Raw genomic sequence first — 20,891 nt, forward strand, 5'->3', positions numbered from 1 at the left:
CTATAAGCTTATATATATAAGCTATGTATGAGCTCCCAAGCTGTAGAGCTTCTTCAGGGCTTCACTTCCTAAACTCCACCCTGAAAATGCATCTATTCAGACGACAACCTCTGAACATTAATTTAACGGAGGGACAGGGCAGGGGCAGCACTAGGGCTATGAAGAAAGATGCTGTTGGGTTGTAGTGCGGGGATCGGGGCCCTGGGAAGCGCTGGGTGCCTCCTGTGGAGCAGCCTGGGTTACACACAGCTGCAGATCACAGGGTTAATCCTTAAAATAAAGGGCTGGGGTTTGGGGTCCTGCCTGGACTGTGGGGTTGGCATTTTGGGTCCCCTAGGGCTGTGGGGCTGGGGCTTTGGGGACCCCCTAGGGCTGTGGGGCCGGGCTTTGGGGCCTCTTGGGGCTGAGGGGCCGGGTCGTCGGGTCCCCTCGGGCTGTGGGGTCGGGGTTGTGAGTCCCCTGGGGCTGAGGGCATGAGGTTTTGGGGTCCCCCCGGGGCTTCGGGCCCTGTCTTTGGGCCCCTGAGGGCTGAGGGCCGGGCGGGGCCGGGCGCCGCGGGGGCGGGCGGCGGGGCGGGGGCGGTGCCGGGCCCGGCCGGGAAATTCCCCCTGAAAAGGGCGGCGAGCGGGGCGCGGCACGGCTCGGCACAGCACAGCACGCAGCCGGGCTCCTGGCCGGCCCGACAGGCAGGCAGACCGACAGACAGACGGACAGACAGAGGGGGCCGCAGCGGAGCCGTCAGCATGGCCGGTGAGCGGGGCTGGGGGGCTTGGGGGGGGCGGCTGCGCCACGGCCCGGCATGGGCGGGGGGCGAACGGCCCCCCAAAAATGGGCTCCGAGACCACCCCCCCTGCCCTGCAGAGGGTTTGGGTGTCAAAGCTGTGCCTACGCAGCTCCTTCAGCAGGGAAAAGCTCGGCGAAGAAACGTCGCGGGGGTGATAGGGTCGCTGGCAGCGGGGTCTTGTGGGGCTGCTGCAGCTCAGGAGGGACCTGAGAAGGCTGAAAAGTGCGTGGGGAAAAATTTGGGGGGTGGAAGGAGCCCATGGGGTTGGGACCGGGGTATGGGCGGCAGTAGGCCAGGGTGCGATGCTCAGCAGGGCCCGGCTGCATGGGAACGTAGCCCTGAGAGGCAGAGGTGTCATCAGCGCCAAGCAGCGCCGATAAGGGATCTCGTAGCGAGTAATTACATCAAAAAGCGCAATTAAGGTTCCTTAGACTACATTAAAACGAGTTTGTCATCCTTTCAGAAGACGGCTCGGGGCTGCTTTTCCTAGGGGGGTGAGAAGAAGGCAGCGTCGCCCAGCCTGGGCGGCGTGAGCTGGAGCGGTGCGTGGGGAAAGCTGCTCCCTGGCCTCGGCACGGGGACCCTGTGCCCTCACCCGCTGCATTTTCCCTCCTGGCAGGCGTTGGGAGCTGCCACCAACGGGGAGAAACCCGGCGGCCCTGCACCCAGGCTCCCTGCTAAACGTTACGCTGGCTTTTACAGCGGCTAAACCAAAGCAGCAAAGCAGGAGCTAGCACTTTTCTCTTATCTGGAATATATTTTCAGTGTAATTAGGAACCAGATAAGGAATTTTTCAGCAGGGGAAGTTCATAACTTCCTGGTACTAGCTGGCTTTTGTAGTTGTTGTTTTTTTTTCTCTGTCTTTTTTTTTTTTTTCTTTTGGTTGCTGTTCTGTAATGTCACACGACGGCAAAGAGGAAGTTTGTGAGTAGTTTTGTCTCTGCTAGAATCTGTGCAGTTTCTGGATTCCCGTGTAGATTATCTCTTTCTGAAATAATGAGCTGTGTGTGCTTTGATTGAGCCACGCTGGCCTGTAACACATTGCCCACCGCCGTGTCTTTTTGCCTTACCTGTCGCAGGAGGCTGTAAGTAGATAGGTTGTCTGCTGTTGCTTTTGAGAAAGGGCTGTTGCTGTGGAGGACATCAGGTCACCAGTGCTCTGTGCAGAGCAGCGATACCGAAGTTGAAGGGCAACCCTTGCATCTGTGTTTCGCTGCAGTCACCTGAGCTCGTACGGGTTTCGGTGATACTTTCACATCTTCCACGAAGACCCGCAGCTACTCTGCTTTCATGCTCTCTGATTGCTGGAGAGTACGTTCACGCTGCTAGAAAATCACAAAGTGCGTGGTCCTTCCAGAGCCCTGTCGCTTTAGGCAGAGGAGCAGGACAACCACAAGACCGGGATCCTGTTGTCCCTCTGGTGGCAGCGTGTCGCAGCCACCTGCCTTCCGAATGGCACCAACCACGTTCAAACTGAAAATTGTCCCAGGTTTGTCATTGGGGAGAGGTCTGATGGAAATGCTTTGATTTTGGGGGGTTGTCTTTTTGTAATATTGCTTAGAACAGGTTGGAATGAAACAAACTTCTGTTGTCAAATGTGAGTGTAAGCTGGCTGAGCTCTTGCTGGCTTTACTTATTTTCTTGGCTGATGGAGTTGTGCTGGTTGGTTTCCTATGTTTCCTTTAAAGTTATTTAGTGGAGTATTCAGAGCACGGAGGAAACAAATGTGTAGGTAACGTGGGTAGCCTTATATATTTCTCTTTCAAAATTGGTGAAAGAGAGTTCTTAGGCAGGGCTCATTTTGGTGTGACCCATGCTGAAAAGGACATGTCGGTCACCCCGTGTGGGAACTGACGGACCTCTCTGTGTGAGTGTGGGTTGTGAAAGAGTTAAACTGGGCCACTTCACGAGCACGTTGCTCATTTACAGAAATAGGGAACACTGAACAGACCTCCACTTCACTGCCGAGTGCTGATAGTGCCTCTAGTTCACACAAACACTTGTGTGCGTTTCCTCCCTGCGCAGGGCACAATGACAGAGACAATCACAGGAGAGATGATTACGCGATTCTTAAATGGAGAGAGGGAGAACCAAGATAAAATGAAGTTTAATGTTTAATCTCTGGAGGCTACCGTGTCACCGAGCTTTACTTTCCCACAAACACACCTGCTGTTGAGCAGTGGGTTTGCCTTCAATGGTACTTGTTTCAACCACAGTCCCACAGCGATCACCGAGCCGGAGTTTTAAAATAAAGCGCTGTTAATAGGGGAGAAAAAAGAGGTCCTCTTAAGCAAGCATTAGCAGACCATGAAGTGCAATTGCTGGTTAAAGCAGAAAGGATTAAAGACTTGAAGTGATTCTGTTCTACAGTAATTTGAAACAGAAAGGCTCCAGCTAGTTTGGGCAAAGACGTAATGTATGTGGGTGTACTGTGCGTCTGGTTAGCAGCTATGCAAGCGTGTCCATCCCCAAAGGAAGATGATTAGTAGGTACTTTGCTGCAATTTTGTCATTAGAACATCCAAAATGCATTTTTAATTTAGTGTATGGATATGCGTCTGTATTTGTGGTGCGGTGTTACGTAGAATGGGGAGGTGAGATGCTTCTCTCCTCAGTTACCTGAGGGAAATGGGAGGCAGGCTGATACGCACCACTTGCTCCTCACTGCTGCTGGAAGTTGCCTGGTCCACTGGATTGTCCTGAAAAATACAGCAACACACATGAACTGAAGTGTGAAAGGTAAAAAGCCGTACGCTGGTATGTGGGGTTGGCTTTGTGAGGAGCACAGGCTTCTGATCAACCAGCTTGACATCAGTTCTAGGCTTCTTGTTGGTATCACCCATCGCCCCACCTTTTGCTGGCCTTGCTCATTTTCCAGACAAGAGAAAAAGCGCAAAGCTTACCTACAGGGAAGGTTGGATGAGTTGTGGGAAGTGCCTAGTGAAGTGACTGTACTTGTAAGGAGCTGGACCTGGAGTGGTGCTTAACGTTTATTTGATGTGACGGCTCGTGGTTGGCTGTCAGAAACTGATTCAAAGTTTTCTGGATGGGAGCTGATCAGAGGAGAGAGTGCATTTTGATAAATAGAAAGGAACGCATAGAGTCCTACACCGTAGTTCTCAGCTGTTTGGCACCACGTACTGCTTGCAGCAGGATGCCTTTTCTAAAAGCGTTCCTGTTTTGAAAAGCCACGTGTTGTTGCAGACAGCCCCATCAGAGCTGCTTTCACATACTGCTGCTCCCCAGCTGTCTGTCACCGTGTGCTCAAGTAAGACAGGAAACATCTCAGATTTAGTTCTCTCCTTTCATTCTCTACTTCTCCTAATTACTTTATCTGTTAAGATATATTTTTCTACGTTGGGCTATGAAGTGCTGCAGCACGGGATCGCTTTTGCTATCACCAAATCCTACTCGTGAAGTTGAAGCCGTGTGTTCGCAGGTGTGCCTTGGTGGCTGTAGGTGCAACAAAAGAGAAGGATTTATTATGGAGCTAAGGCTGGAATCCACCTCTTTGCCAAGACTAACATACTACAGACCTTGGGCAAAAGGAAGTAGGGGATCTTCTACCCTTTTAATGCTTTCAATCTATTTAATAACTATTTTGCTTATTATGTTGAAGTCTAAGCACTGTTTTCAGTGCTGTGCCACAGGATGTTGGCTGTCATGTTTGTTTCTGATGTTCACAAACCTTGCCTGAGTAGGATGCTATTATACAAAGATGACAAAGAGCTCAGTAGACATTTCCATAAGCTATGTTCTTCTGATCATGCAGAGCCACGATGATTCAACCTCTACAATATTTACTTATCCTCCGCTATTTGTTTTTCACATGCCATCCCACTGTTGTCACTGCTTGATTGACTCTCCTGTTTGATGTTCTCAGTGAGATACATCGTATAGCTTGGAACTATCTTGGCAATAAGACCTAGCTTGAAAAGTATTGATACTCTTGGTAAGGTGATGTCTTTCTAAACCCTCCATTGAGGAGTTCTGCTTCTCATTCTTGTCTCTATCTCATGTTTCCTGAAAAACTCTGACGAGTGCCCAATAGCTTTCAGTAAGGTTTTGTGGTCTGGAGAGATACTGCAACTAGAAGCTGGCCCTGTGGGAGGTGGGCAGCCCAAGTTGTAGAATTCAATACAAGCAATCAGGTGTTTTCTGAGCCCACGGCGATGGCATTCAAACCAGTAGGTTTTTTTTTTTTTTGGCATAATTTGCATAGTTTCTGCTTCACTATAATAGTAACTAAATCAATCGATTCTGAGGAAACCTCTTCCCTTTCAGAGGGCATTCAAGCAAACATAGTACTGATGGTACCTGTAGTTTGAGAGGGTAACTGTTCCTAAAAGCATGTGGTTATTAAAAATATCAAGCATCCCCTTAAAGTAATGTCTTCTATTGAATAATACCCTCTTTCGTCAGACACATAGTCCCTAAAAGCTAAAACAAGCTAAGTTCTAAGTGAGATGGAGAGGAGTCCTTCCTATTATTTACATGGCCCTGATACTTGTGTACTTCCTTTGAGGTCTGTTTTCCCACTCACTCCCATCCCTCTTCAATCATGTGCATGCACGTTTAAATAAAATAAAAAGTATATTGTCCCAGAAGGCAGATCCAAGTCGGCGATATGAATCCAAGTGGGCAATGTGAATCAAAGAGTCTAGATCTTCTAATCCTCACGTAGCACGTAAGCATATAGCCTTCCTTCTGCTGCTTTTTAAGCTCTACTGCATAGTAGCACTGAAAATGTTGTGTTCTATTTTTTTAAGGTGGCCCTGAGCCCTACATTGAAATATTTGAACAACCCAGGCAAAGGGGCATGCGTTTCAGATACAAATGTGAGGGAAGATCAGCAGGCAGCATTCCAGGAGAACACAGTACTGAAAACAACAAGACATTCCCTTCTATACAGGTAAGAAATACTATTTTTCTCCATAAGTTACCAGTGCCTGTATGTACATTGTGCTGTAGCTACGTGTGGACCTCGGTGCAGTAAATAAAATGCTTTTTATTACATGTTCTGTTATTCTTTCCTTGGCTTGCAAATGTGATTGCAACAGAGTGGAAAAAGAGTTCTTTGCTCCTCATTAAAGATTTTGTCATAAAGATTTTGTTCCAGTTTAGCGGAAAAGAAGAAGGTGTAGTCATTGGTAACAAAGTGCCTGTAGAGGGGGAACTTGCTGAAGTTACTCATTGTCTGGGAATCATTTGTTATTAGCTTTTTCTGTGTCTACATTTGTTCTGGTTTCTTAGTTGTTATTTGGGCTTTTTTTTTTTTTTTTTTTTTTTTTTTTTTTTTTTTTTACTACTTGGATTGTAATATGAATTTTGGGAGCGCTTTGAAGGAGGTTGTCTGCATACAAAATCTGACAAGACTAGTCTAGCTGCTGGGCACAGCGTGAAAGAAGGTATTTTGTACAAGCAAGCAAACTAAGAAGGTGCCTTGCAGCCGGTGGCTTGGTGATTGGGCTCTGCAAAAGACTGCCATGAACTATGTGAAGTTAGAAGGGGTACAGAGTTTAAAAAGGAGCTAAGAAAGAGGAATTATGTGGTTAGAACACCTGCAATGAAGACAAATTGGGTGGTTGCATTATGGATAGGTTGGGAAGTTCAGAATGAAGGGATTCAGACTAGGCTGAACTGTCCTTGCTTTGATCAAAGACATGGACAGTAGAGGTAGAATGGAAGCACTTGATCAGTAGCTTTCATATCTGGGACAAAGGAGTGTCAGAGACCTGGACTAGTAGGGTAAAATAGAAGAACTTCTGGTCTCCCGTTTGATGTTTAAATTAATAATATTTCCTTGATCCCTTTCAATCTGGAGAAAGTCTTTTAGAAATGAGATTAGAAGAGAAAGCTCAAATATAAATGGGAAGTAAGTGTTTGCCATCTTGAATTACAGTATTATAGTGCAATATTTAAAAAAAAAAAAAAAAAAAAAGAGGAGCCAAGATGGAGTCTCTGGAAACACAGCGGTAAGAGAACAGATGTAGTGGTTGTGAAATCTGACAAGTATAAATTGTTTTAAGTTGAGGCATAAAATCTCCTTCAGAGGAGGGAGAGTTTGAGAAAGATGGTATTGGCAGTCATGTGCTGAGCAGCAGAGATCCTCTACTAGATAAAGCAACTGTGCTGCTGAGGAAGCTGGTCTTGCCCTGAAGGCAGAATTACTATGGGGGAAAAAGCAGACAAGAAGGACCCCTTTTTACTATTACAGTGCTAGAGTTGGTAAAGGAATGCAGAAAAGAGTTCTTTGTTCAGTTGGTGAAGTGCAGCACAAACAAGCTGGCGAGATCTGTGTGTGTGCTGGCAAAAATAAATACTTTGACAGACTCTCACCCCGAGGCCGTGTCAGGACACAAGTTGACTGGGCAGCGTGAGCCCTCGATTCCTCAGCCTGCGCTGTGATGCGTGTGAAAGTCAGCCAGAAAACCCAAAGGGAAGATGGGACTTGATAGGTGACAGTGCACTCCTGGCATATTTTGTTCTTTTCTAAAGGTGACTGTTAATGACAGAGCTGATGGATACTGATAGCAGGTGATTTCTAGGTGAATTCCTGCCTCCTTGAAGCCTGTAGGAGGCTTCAATGCTGATTAGTTGCTGGGGGAGGCCCCTCCAGAGATGGAAACCTCAATGAGGATGAGATTAAATTTCATGGTGTGGTTGAGATGAACATCAAGGAGGAACTGGAGAATCAAAGTGGCTCAATCACGCTTCAAGTTCAAGGGTGTAGATATGCAGTGAGGGAGAAATGATGTAATATTTGAAGAAACAGAAGAGTGATGGAAGTTTTATTTAAGGGCAAACTGGTGTACGTGAATGCCAAGAAAGGGGCCTAATTGGAAGCTGAAGAAGCTGACAGATGGTGAAAGTTAGAAGAGCATAGGTCAAATCAAAGGTTGAGCTGTTGATTGAAAAGCATATGATGAATCCCTGAGTCTCCTTGGAGGAGGAAAGAAGGGGCTGAAGGAGGGAAGGAACAGCTAGTTCTAGGACAGGGGAAGTGGAGGAGGAGAGCACGCCTCTGCACAAACGTGCTGGTGCAAATCTTGTATTTGCTTTCAAGTTGTTACTCTTCAAACAATTCAGGACAAACTGTTTTTTAGACTCACCCACACAACCCTTGCTGACTTCACTGGTAGCCATCAGCACGAAGGAAGACTTCCACACACCTGAGAGACGTGTGTTGAATTACTGTGATGACTTCTGTCAAGGCTCCCTAGTAGGAGCTTGAGAGTTCAGTGCCCCTCCGCTTGAACATAAGACTGAGTATTCATCTAAGAATTAAGGAAAAAGGACTTCATGGGGGCTTATGTCCATGTTGCAACTGCTAAGATCTTCATTTGCTACTTAGCGGTCCAAGCACAGGTAATATGGTTATCCCTGAGGCTCTACGAGCTTCTTCCTAGGATCTAGCTCTTTGGAGCTAGACCTGTCCTTTCAATAAGCATTTGTGTGTGGTCACCTAGGCAGGATTTTGTATCTTTCATTGTAAGTGTAGATATGGTAAAGAAATGTGTCCTGTAATGTTTGGTCTTACAGCATTACAATCTGCTTTACTCTAAGTTTCTGGAGCTTACGTATTACCTTTTGGCTTTCTGCACGGGGTTCAAATAGGTAAGACATGCTTTAAGAAAGAATAATAAATTCACAAATGTTTTGCCAAACAGCTGGTTTTCAGTGTGAAATGAACAGAACTGAACTAGATGGAAGAAAAATTCTGAATGGTCTTGGATAATTTCTTAGCAGTGGTGTTTCTTCCATAGGATATTTTAGGATGAAATGTGTTTTCTGTTCCATGTTGGGACTTTACTAGCTCTAATATCTAAAGTCTAGAAAATATCTCGCTTTTTTGTAGATTCTGAATTATTTTGGAAAAGTCAAAATAAGGACTACACTGGTAACAAAGAATGAACCCTACAAGCCACACCCTCATGACCTGGTTGGAAAAGACTGCAGAGACGGCTACTACGAAGCAGAATTTGGGCCAGAGCGGCGAGTCCTGTCGTGAGTAGTGGTGTTGCTTGGAATTTGATTAATGTGCAAGTGATATGCTAATCTTATGTTTTGAAACTCTTGAGTAGTGATTAAGAGGGCAGTTAGTGTGTTGTCTTTGCTGAAGCCTCTAATCCCTCTCAGATAAGGCAACTTGCTCTTAGAAGTATTTCCTTCTTTTTCAGTGTTTCACACACTCATCTTTTGTCCTGTTTGCCCTTCTTTTCCTTTCATTCTCCCAGTGTCTATCTCCTTTTCTTCCTCCCACTTCTTTGCTTTTCAGTCTAGTTCAGTAGCGCTTCTCGCTCCTGAGCTTGATATTCTTCTCCTTCAGTGTACAAAAATGATAAATTGTTAACAACATTAGAATTAGCGCGTCCCTAGATTTAGGGAAGTTGATGTCTTCCACAGGAACTCTAGTTAGACTTTCTGGAAACCAGTGGAGAAAGTTTGTAGTGACTGAATATCACGTCATTTAGATGATGGTGGTTGTGACACATCTAGAAATGTGTTGGCAGTTGTCACTGTTGCTGCTGTTTGTTAATTTTGGTGGGGTTTTGTTTGTTTGTTTTGGGCTGCCTTTTTTTTTTTTTTGAGTAAAAGTATAGATTCTGCTCAGGATTAGTTCTGTAGAGCAAGCATGCCAGAGAAGGGTCTAATTCTGGAGGCAGTAAGGAGAATTCTGGCTTTGTATAGTATGTTTCTCGGTGCTATTCAGAGGGAGTATTTCAAGTACCAAAGGAGTATTTCAAGTACAATTGTAAGTGGTGGTGTTCCCTGCAAGTCTACCAAGTCTAAGGGAATAAAATAAAAGCAGAGTAAACTGCAACAAGTGTAGACTGATTATTGCCATTGAGGGGAATTTGGAATTGACAAACTGTTTGTGGCTCACAGCTTGCAACACAGTAGATCTGAAAGAAGGCTCGTGCTTTGAGGTAAACATAAAACGGAGCTGGGAAGAAAGTAAGGTAAATATTTCAGTGTATAAGCAGCTTTACTTACTGCTCTCAGTCTGATGTGATTCGGTTGATGTTGGTGAAATCACTGCGTTTTTATGTGGGTTTAGTCAGTAGAACACTATTAAAGGCGAGAACTGAAGACAAGGTCTGTTTGATGATGATAATTGCCTGATGGTGAAATAAACAGTTCTAAAAGTGGAGATACTTTTTCAACATACAGCTCAGGCTCAAGTGATCATGAATGTACACAGCAAATGTATTCATGTGACACGTATCGTGCTGCCTGTACTGTCTTCTGCTCTTACAAATTCAAAAGATTTTACTAGCTTTTTGTTTCTAGGTCTGTTTACAATGTTCTCCTATTGATAAACGGTAGAAAAGGAAATATTAAAAGAAAATATTAAAAATGTCATTTTTAATATTTTTTTTTCACCGTAACACCTCTCTAGAAAGGTAGTGCTGTCCCTTCAGGCACTTCCCTCCCATTTTGACTGTTGTAATCTCATCCTGACCAGCCTCCCTGCAGAGTTCCCCTTTACCTTGTCCAAAAGGCAGCAGTAGACATCTTAATCTGGTAAGGGGCCTTGCGCCTTCCTCTGACCATCCCTTCACCAGCTTCCCCTTTGTCTTCTCAAATCAAGCTTCATCACCCAGGGTCAAAGAATGTCTGCTGTTGTAGCCCATCCCACTTCCTGCTCTCATCTCTGTGGCTTCTGATCTGAAGCAGAAAAGCCTGATTGCCTAACACCTTTTCTGGCAATCGCCAGGCACAGGAAGACACTGTTGATTGTTTTTCCTCTTGGCGTTTTGTTGCACACGGTTAAGCCTGCAGAGATTCTGTTCCGAAATCTATTAGCTGTAGGGTGTGATACCAAAAAGCACTGGCATGCTTTGCAAATGTTTATTTGTAAATTGTGATTTCATTTCCATTATATGCACGCATCAAATCCTGTTCTTTGACATAATGCTGTGCTTCCATTTCATTTGTTTGAAATCATGAAATCCACGAATTCTTCTCAATATCCTTAGGTTAGAGGCCTCCTAGTTTCTTACAGAATGGTGTCTGGGGTACTGTCCCTTTATTGATAATACACAACTGTGAGCTTCAGTTGAGCTTGAAATCTGAGATTCTGATGGGAAGAGGCTCTAAATATTCTCTTTGAAATGTTTCCAGCATTGGTACACTCATTTTTTTAACAAATCATTGGTTACTTTAAGATGAAAGAACAGCATGATCCATAATTGGATCTGGATGTTTAAAGTCGTTTTCCTTTTTGTGGCTGGTGACTCAATGTCCACATTCTTCCCTTCAAGTCCGTGTTGGAGAAAAGCCTCGCACAATACCAGCCAGCAGGAGATGTCGTCTCTCGGTAGTGGTTCTGGCTGCGTGCTCCTGCTGAGCATCTCAAACAGAGCAAAAATCCCGATTATTTCTGTGCAACTGGAATTATTAATCCCAGATTTGGGACTGGCCTGAGCAATTACTCTGCACTCCACTTATTTAACTATCCCCACGTAGGTCCAGCTGGACACAGTCTTCTGCTCTTCCTGCTGTCTAATGGTCGTGGTACTGCTGCCTAAACTTGATCAGAGCCCTCCGTGGCCCAGCTGTCAAGGCAGAAGTACGAGTGTTGCGTCCATGTGACTGCCTGTATACTAAAATTTTTACTTCCTAGTTCTCACTCTCTCTACATGGATGATATCATAGGTGATTTTTCTTCCAAGCGCCTTTCATTTTTTCTCTCTCTTCCTACTTCTCCCTCTCTTCTCGTTATCTCGCTTGCTTCCTGTCAGCTCGCGCTGATGTGAAACCCCGCAGGCTTCCTGAGGTTCTCGACGGTTTCTTCTCTGACCCAGCCCTCCCTTCAGCGATAGTTAAGTAGACACTTTCACTGTGACAGCGCATGTTTTAGAAAACGCTTGTCATCTGAGAGTTATGGGGCACTTAAAAGTCTCGTTTCTCTCCCCGAGAGGTTTCATTGACAATGGCTGAGAGGCGCGGAGTCAAGGCTGGCAGTCCCTGCGTGGCTGGGCGCAGCTTTCCCCAGGCCAGGGCTGCAGTCGTGCTCTGTGATGTCCCCCACTGGCAGGGGATCGCTGGAGAGTCTGGCACTACCAGCTGGCAGTCCGGGGCTGTAGCACAGAAGCAGGTCTGTTCGTGGGCATGAAGTGTGCTTCGCACTGAACTAGTAGAATAAAGTGGGTATTTGGGGGGAAAAAAAGAAGTTGTGTGTGCCGTGATGGAGCCCTGAAGGAGTAGTCCCCACAAACAGGATTGCTTGCCGAGGTACGCTGCAAATCCCCCGTGTCAGTAGCCACAACGTGAAGTCCAGGTGCTTCACTGTGACATGCTAGTGTGGTTTAGTTTCTTTTGGGGCACTCTATCGGGTTGGAAGGGAAGCTTATGCGTTCGTCTACTGTACAGATGCTGGAAGTGGAGTCTGATTGCAGAGGATGTGGGAACCTCTGAACAGAGCCCATCGGGCACAGGCGAGGGGCTTTGGGGGAATCAAAATCAGTGTCACACTTGGATAGTCTTGCTTAGAGCAGGGAAACAGAAGACTACCCCTGAGAGTTATTGGAGGAAGGATTTAGGTGGATTAAGGTGTTTTTTAGGCATAACCAAAAACCGAAGTTAAAAACTTCTGTGGCATTTCAAAGTAAGGGAAATTGCCAGTTCTGGAGAAAGCTTGTCAGAGCCTACTGGCACAGTTTATCTCCTGAGCTTATTGTAACATTATGAAACATGGATTTATTTGTTTTTAATTTATATATACACGTATTTTTTCTTTTTCTTTCTTTCTTTTTTTTTTTTTTTTTTTTTTTTTTTACTTCCTGCTTTACATCCACTCAGCTTTGATGATGTCATGGTTTTTCCATGTGGGAAAGAGTCAGCTCGCCTGGGACTCCCCCCACCTCCTGCATCGGGGTGACCTGCACTTTTATGCAAATAAGGAAGAGCTGCAGCTCTTCAGAACCTTTCCATAACTACATGAGATTTCAAAACCTGTTTTTACTTGTTTTAAAAACCATTAAAATAGCGTTCAAGATTTATATTCCCTGATAAAACCAGAAGCACACATTTTTAACTAGTGCACACTAGCAGGTTTATTGATTACAAAAATAGTTTTCACTTTCAATTACACGAGACTGAATATTCAAATTTTAATCACTGGGTTTACTGCAGAGTAACAATTCTTAATATAGAAATATATATTCCTCTTTAGGACTTTAGTTTGGTATTTTTCTATTCTGTTTCTGCTCTTTGTTTTAGAAAAACTGCATCCCTGCTTTTCAGATCTGTTACAACTTTCTCAAAATAAACATTTTCTTTAATTTCTTATACCATATATTATCACAGTATTGTTCAACAGCAAATAATTTATTCACTCTTCTACACTGAGGATTTTATTACTTTGTGAAATCCCTCTGTATGTGCTTCAGTTTTCAGAATTTGGGCATTCAGTGTGTGAAGAAGAGAGACCTGAAGGAATCAATTTCCTTACGAATCTCGAAGAAGATCAACCCTTTTAACGGTGAGTAGAGCTTATCTGGTTGGTTGAAAGTTCTCTTTTCAAGGATGTTACTGTTTTGGTTGGTTTGTTCATTTTTGTCCTGCCTTTGCTTCTGTGGTGGAGCAATGGGTTGCTCTTTTTTCTTTTTTTTCCCCAATTTTTATATTTTTTTGAGAAACACTCTTCCCTTTCTGTGTCCCTCCTAGTCTTTCCTCACTGGCATCACATTATGAATCTCTTTGGATAGCTGCCTTTTTCTGTCCCTCCCACCCTGCAGATAGGGTGCTATCTGCAGGAGAGGTGCTGATGCTGCTCCTTGCTTGATTTTATAGCATGGGAGCTGGTACAGGCAGTAAGGAAATCCACAGCAGTACCGATTTCAGTCAAGTCAGGGGCGAGCTGTGCTGCTACAGAACCACACCTGTAGGGACCTACCCGCAGGCTGTAGTTTTATATGATAGCTGATCTGACCTAGCTGTGGGCTGCTCTCAAAAGGCGTCATCCTGCCCTTCCCTCCATCCCTGGTCACACACTCCTACCACTTCCCTCGCATCAAATAGAGAAGCCGTGTGGCTACATGGTGAAGAGACTCAGCAAGATGCTCCAATGGAAAACCAACTCGCAAAAAAAAAAACACAACAGTTTTCCCTTAGATCAACTTGCTAAACCAATGTATCTCACAGCCACGTGACTGGTAAATCAATGCACAGAATTCTGTTCTTGCTCCTTGTCATCCTGTAGAGAAAGGTTTCTTTGACGTCTGAATTCACTGCACAGAAGTGCAGTCTTCAGGATTGTACTATGTAAAGTAGACTGGAATTAATTTAACTTACACCTTTCAGTTTCTCCACATTCTTGTCAAAATCCTTCAGCTGATGGTATGGACGTCTTGTACTTGTGTATTGTAGTTCCAAGAAAAAGCATGTATTTTATGTCAGCAATCGCTTTAAGGAGTTAGAAAACTAAAACATGCATGCGTTAGGAAAAAACCCCATCCCAGACCCTTTAACTTCCTCATTCTGAAGCCAATGCACACGATACAATTGCTAAATAAAAAACCTCTTACAAACATAGCACCATTAACACTGTTGACACACTGAACTTCTACTGATCAAGAATGATGAAGCGTTTTTAAAACCTAAAAGGCCCCCAGTTTTTGACTGCCTATTTAAAATAAAAATCATATAGGCTGACAGTAAGTTCATACTGTTACCTCAAAATCGTATTGCTTCAATGCTGACTTTCTTATTAATAGTCATCCCCAGTTATAGAATTTAAGAAATTGTGGAAAGGAAGCTGGGGACTCTTCTTTTGCTTCTCTGGTACCAAGCACCAGTAGTGCCTCTGGGAAGAAGGCGTTATCATGAATGCATTTATGTATTCGCTTAGGTGTGGCAAAAAACCTGGAGATTTTTCAAACCCTTTTCAATACCCACAGAAGTCATGCTAAATTCAGGTAAGGCCCTTGTTGGAGGGTTGGGAACTAGATTTCCAGCTAGCTTCAAAATACATACTTTGCTTTTGTCCTGAACAGGACAAAAAGAAACATGTTGAACTCGCTACAGGATGAGAAATGCTCTAGGTAACAGCTGTTTGTTGTCAGGCTGATGGTCCATCAAAACCAGAACCTAGTTCTGGTAATTTTCATACACAATAGCATGTTTTAAAATTAGTCCTTCAACACAATTTAAAGAGTATAAAGTAGTGTTTGACTTACTGTCACCTTGACTCAGCCAGCTTTACCTTGATTTTAAATCAAAAAGGAGGAACTCTTCTGTTCAGCCCCCTTGGCTTGCTTTGTTTTACTCCATAAGTAAAACGTGAGTTGGCATTTTCTCTTGATGTTGTGCAGTAAAAGAACAAGATAAACTCCTTTTATGTCGGTGTATTTCACCAAAGAAGCTTTAGCAGTCACACAGAGCTCTGTTCTTAGCGCTGCTCAGCGTAACAGAGTAAAGGCATGTTTACAATAGTTTGAGAGTAGACTCGTGCAGTGGTTGGCACAGAGCTCCAAGTTCACTAATCGTTCTGGGCCAATTGCAACTGGTTGCACTTGGTGGCATCAGATCCTGGGCTCCTCTCTGCCCGGCCAACAGCAGGGAGACCTGCCCTGGCAGCAGGGGAGAGCCTCGCTTGGGTGACACACAGGGCAGCACCCTGCTCTTGGCAGGCCTTGTGCTGAGAAGGGGCTGCTGGCAATCCCCAGCCTGCGTAATTGCCTTTCAGCACTTGTTAATGTGTCAGCACAAAGCTGAGCCGCCTTGAGAATGGCCTCCAGCTGCTTCAGGGCAGTCCCACGCTGCGCGGAGCCCAGAAGGGCACAGGACCAGGGTTTAATAAAACAGGATTAGTGACAGAAGTATTTTTATTGTGTGTGCTTAGTTGATCAAAACAGGTTTTTGCTAGCAGCAGTCACCATAATGCTTACTGCTTGATAAGGTTGAAAGTTTTATGTATGGGTTTAGTTGGCTTGTTTTGTAAGGTCAAGAGTGTCACTCCATTCTTCAAGGTGGTTCAGGATGTGTTGTATACATCCCATACTGTGCATTTATTTACTGCTTTGTCTTCGGAAAGTTATCCAACTTTCCTAATTAGAGAAGTTTCTCGGGGTTAGGTGCGTCCTCTAAGCAGGTTGCAAGTTAATGCTGCTCCTTCCTTGTAGGAACATCAAGTTCTGCAGGACTGCCGGTATTTTTCGGCGATGTGAAAAAGGTTGTGTTGAACATTTAAGTTCTCACAGAGCTGAAAACCTGTCTTCAGGGTGTTTGTGAGCTAGGAGTTTTTTCTTTTTCTTCCCACTTTCTTCTGGATCAGTCAAATAATCCCCGTCCCGAGTCCCCATTTGAGGCAGGGGCCCTATTAACAGACAAAATATGTCTCCAGCTTGCCGCCGTGTGTATTGCCCGTGTCAGTAAAGGCTGCAGTAATAGCAAGGTGTGGGTCCACAAGGTTGCATTCCAAACTTCCTTGTGTAAAGGGGCCTTCATCTTCCAGGGAAGCCAGGGTGCCACAGGCAGCTGGGGTGGCAAAGGGAGAGCGAGTCCTAATGCAAATTCTCTGGCGGTGTCATCCCTCCTCCGCACCGGGCAGCACGTGGCATGGACACGCGTGGCCGTCATGGGCAGCAGTAGGAATTTGCTCAGAAAAGATTCATGTTCAAGATAATTTTCTCCAGCACCCTCACCTAGCTGTTGAAGCGACTGATGCCTACCGCCGAGCTCCTGGGTGATAGCAGGGCTGTGTCTGCACATCGTGCCCTGTGCCTGCTGGGGCTGCCTGCATCTGAGTCACCCCGAAAGCCTATCTGTAAGGCTGTTTCACTTGAAATCCCCACTGTTAGCTGGCACCATTTGTCCATTGTTAGAGGCAGGAGAGGTTCTAAACCTCCTCTGTGCAAGTTGTGTGAGTTCCCTGTGATGCCACTCAGGTGATCTGCCAGGAGGCTGCTCCTCTGGACTTAGCCTGAACAGAGAATTGTTGTTTCCACACCATCAGGGGACGTGCTCATGACCCGCGTTGCTCACAAGGCTATGACCCATATGTTTCTGTCCTATAAAGCTAAATGATTACAGAAATCTCTATTGTCTCTTATCCCTGAGCACACCAGGAAAATGCCGTGCACTGGCAGCCTGGTGCGTAACTGGGCCTCCTCGGCGTGACGGCGATACAAATGGCACAGCTTCGAAGGAGCAGAGTTACTCCTCCAGTGGAGCTGGTCCATGTCTGCTTTCTAGGGTGTTTGTTTTCTTTTCGTAGCTGTTGAGTTGTGCCATATCCTCGTCCTCCCATGTACTGTCTGATGTATAGCCAACTCAAATTAAAAGAAGAGCCAGTCTTGAGCTCAGAGCTTTTGTGGGTGGGTGTGACTTGAAGCAGAGACAACAATTGACTTAATAATAACCTAAGTTAATTATCAATGAGGAAAAGCCCTAGATGTGTTCATTAAATTTAGGGTAAAACTGTACTTTGCACAGTATTACAGAGGACCAGCCTTTTTCTAGCTAAATGGATGACAGTGCGAAAACCCTAGGCTTGGCGTAGCGCATGAAACTGCCCGATTTCAGGCACCTGATCGCGAGAGCACAAATAGGCTTTCCCTGGAGCTCAGCATACGCTTAAGGTTCCTGCTCCTTTGTAATTGCTCTCGCTAATAAGCGCTTAATTAATTTTCAGCCTGTCCCACGTACCCCGCCACTAACGCGGCTCCGTTGGCCTCCGCAGTCTTTCCTCTTGCCGTTTCCCCTTTCCGCCCGCGGGCCGCTGACCCCGCGCTCGCTCCGCACTCGTCACAGTCTCCACGACACCCCCTGCACGCCTCCGCCTCCGCGCCGCGCTCGGGCTGCTCCCCACACAAGTGGCGCTGCCTTCCTGCCCACGCGCCCCGTCACCCTCTCCGCAGCTTCCCCTGCTGCTGGCCCCGGCGCGGCTGCGCCCCGTGAGCCCCTCAGCTCTGACGCCAGTCGCCCACACGGGCTGGGCTCGCCAGGATCCCCCTCGCCAGCCCACCCGCTGCAGGGCAGCACGCACTTCGTGCCGTGGCTTGTGGGGCCGCGGATCTGCGAGCAGGAGACGTGCCCCGAACCAAAAAGGCAGCTCTGAGCGAGGCGTGGGGAGTGAGGAAGGGCTTGAGAAAGAGAAAAGCACCGCGGGCTTCTGCAGTGAGTGTCCCAGGTGTTAAAACTTCCAACTTAGTGCCCTGAAATTAAATATGTAATGCAGCCCCAACCCCAACCAGGTGCTCAAGCTGACAACCTTGGGAAGTGAGAGCAGGCAGCTTCGTAAGAGGCACAGGGCAAAGCCACCTGAGGAAGGCTAGATGCCCGGACCGTACCATGCCTTTAGAAAGCCCTCTGTTCTTTGTGCACGTGGTTCTTGCTGTTTGCCCTGAAATTTGTATGTTATCATAAAAGACAGTCTCTTCAAATTTCTTAAAAGGGAAGAAGGAAAATTACCAGGTAGAGAGACAAAAAATGCTGATTTCTTTTTTAATACGGTAAAAAAAAGCAGCTAAAAGTATGTCTTAGAGACGCACAGAGGGGGATGGATGTATGTTTAATTCTGCTCCAATTTAATGTTTTGTGTTTTTTTTTTTTAATATCAGACTTAAAACAGGAGGAGAACCCACCTACAGTCACATATTGTTTGGAGAAATCTCTCGAAACTCAAAAGTTTACATTTGTACTCTGAGTCTTTCCCTCAGCTTTTGTTTCAAGCCAGGTCATTCACCCTTCCTGTGCTCCTTCCCCCTGCACAAACAAAATTGATGTCACTTCCTTACGCCGGGGCAGCACGTAAGATGCGAGAGGGAAATGTCACCTCACCACGCTGGGAATCTGCTGCCTGTCGGGCGCTTACTGACTCTAGGTCAGCATCCAGATTTTCGTCGTTTGCACCCTCACTGATTTTTTTGTTGAATTATTGAGTTCTGCTGTTGCATATGCTGTTTATAGATACATGCGAAAAGCTCTCTGTTTTTTTTTCTTCAGCGTTGATTGAACTCATCTCACCATGCAGCACAGAGGTATAAACCAGGCAGAAGAATCGTAGTGCTACCACAGCCCTTCCCTCCTCTTGTTCCCAGCTTCTCCCTCTGAGCAAGTGCTGGTGGATGGTGCTATGCCCCTGGACACATAGCCAAACAGCCTGGCCTATCACGCAGCTCTGCATCTAGTTTCCAAAGCCTGGGTATAAAGGAGAGAGCATAATATTTGGCTTTTGTCAGCAAGGGGCAAACAGCACACCGGGACTGTCTGTTCTTTCTTTTGTACCAGTACGGTTGCATTTGGAAACAGCAAACGTAGCATAAAACTACTTGGCGAGGTCCTTTTTGGCTGTGTAGAGTTCAGCTGCAGGAGACCCCGATCAAATACCCGGGCAATTCAGTGTGTGCTGGCAGCTGCCTGCTGTAGCCCTCCTGCAGGCTGCCTGCCGTGTAGCTACGCGAGCTGTGGCCGCAGCGTGGACGAGTGCTGGGGAGAGTGAACTGAACCCGAGTTGTGCCTCCCAGGCACCAAGAGGGGGCTGTCATTTGCGCCTGATTTCTCTGGCCATAAATCAGCACTGCAGAAGGCAGCCTGTCCTGCTGCTGCATCTCTTTCCCCCGTTTCCCGTGTGCCAGGTCTGGTGTTCCTGGGAGCTGACTGATGACTGGAGACAAGTCTTTTCCTCTTTTCTTCAGCCAGGTTAGTTTTTGGACAGACCAGTTCAGTTCTTTGATCTGATTCACCATGTGAGAGTAGTCGCAGCACAAGGTTAGTGCTGGAAATGATGCTTGGGCAGAAGCCACCCCTTTACAGCAAAGCCTCTGTCGTAAGCTGGGTTAAATCAGCAGGTACCAGGGCTACAGGGGGTATCTTGGGGCTGGAGGTCACTCGAGGAGCAAAACGCTTGAGGCAAACCACCTCTGTGTCATCACCTAAACGCAACCGAGCTCCCAGCATATCCCTGAATTAAAAAGCACTGCCTGCGTAAGAAAAAAAGGTAGGACGTAGCTCATGGTGATCATCAATGATGTGCGCTCCTGGGCGGTCTCCTCAGTGCAGTGCTTTCGCTTGCAGGTCATTCTCCTTGCCTGAGACCGAGCGTTGCTCAGACACCCCCACAGCCCCTCTCTAAGAAGCAAAGGTCACACGCTGTCCCCTTGCAGGGTGTGCTGCTTTTCTCAGCCCAGCCAGCTCTGAATGTGTCACGCCACATCATTTGCCCTGGAAGTTTCCGTGTAAGTTATGTTTAGGTGCTAACGTGCCTCCCTCTCTGCCCACTCCAGAAGTTTGACATCATTCGTCTAGAAGCTGGGTGGAGGGAGGGCTACATGCGAGGAACCTATTTAATAGCTAATACTTGGTATCGTATTAAGTCATTGCTCTTCAGCGTTCAGAATAAACTTTCACTTTCCCTCTAGCATCACCTGATGAGTAAACATCAGGCCCTTTAATCCCCTAATAACGTCACCAGGTAAATGGGATTCTCCTGATCTTACTGGATGTTGAAGACTTTAAAATAATAAAAAGCAGTAGGGATCAATGAACAGGAGGCCTGATGCTATTGGCATCTTTAATTTTGTGCCACAATCTGGAACTGTGTGTTAGTGACCTGGACCCAGAAAGCTGTGCTGCGGAAGCCAAACCCAGGAAGCCGTATAATTCAGTAGAAACCCAACAGAGCAGCTCTGGAGTTCGGGGATGAAGACCTCTGAGGCAAGCACAACCCAAGCCTAACCCTGTGTCGCGTGCGCTGCTGGGGCTCGCCAGCTCAGGGTGGAAGGAGTTCGTGAATTGTATGGGGTGTCTTTGTGTCCGTGCTGGGGCTGTGTAAGTTTCTTCTTGTGATAAGAGAGTAAAGAATCTTATTTTCCAAATGCAATTATTATTATTGTTAAGTTGAGGGACCAATATTTCTATCAGAGGAGTCATAAACAGATGGATGAAGGATTTTCTAGTTACTGTAGCTGGTTGCTGGTAGAAGAACTCCTAATCCCCAGCTTCAAACCCAACTCTAGATACTGTTTTTTAAACCCTGTTGCCAGAATCTTGGGGAGTGGTGTTAGTTTTGTTTGGTTGTGTTTCTATGGATTTAATGATACCAAGCCTCTTAATTACTTTAAAAACTTTCAGTTCTTCTCAGTTCTTTTAAATATTAT

The 20,891-nt window shown here is 45.9% G+C and overlaps 2 protein-coding genes across 2 annotated transcripts in view; both read left to right on the forward strand.

The window, feature by feature from the left end:
* PAPOLG (poly(A) polymerase gamma) overlaps positions 1-5,690 on the forward strand; it is a 40,005-nt gene extending 34,315 nt beyond the window's left edge. Inside the window, exon 23 of the mRNA XM_027453276.3 lies at positions 5,553-5,690. The gene's annotated coding sequence lies outside the window, so the exon portion shown is untranslated. The remainder of the gene's footprint in view (positions 1-5,552) is intronic.
* REL (REL proto-oncogene, NF-kB subunit) overlaps positions 564-20,891 on the forward strand; it is a 33,095-nt gene continuing 12,767 nt past the window's right edge. Inside the window, exons 1-4 of the mRNA XM_027453277.3 lie at positions 564-750; positions 5,553-5,695; positions 8,642-8,790; positions 13,182-13,273. Of these exons, the coding sequence (XP_027309078.1) occupies positions 744-750; positions 5,553-5,695; positions 8,642-8,790; positions 13,182-13,273 (391 nt within the window). The 5' untranslated portion in view covers positions 564-743. The remainder of the gene's footprint in view (positions 751-5,552; positions 5,696-8,641; positions 8,791-13,181; positions 13,274-20,891) is intronic.

The sequence above is a fragment of the Anas platyrhynchos genome, chromosome 3, assembly GCF_047663525.1.
Source record: "Anas platyrhynchos isolate ZD024472 breed Pekin duck chromosome 3, IASCAAS_PekinDuck_T2T, whole genome shotgun sequence".
NCBI classification, from domain to species: domain Eukaryota; kingdom Metazoa; phylum Chordata; class Aves; order Anseriformes; family Anatidae; genus Anas; species Anas platyrhynchos.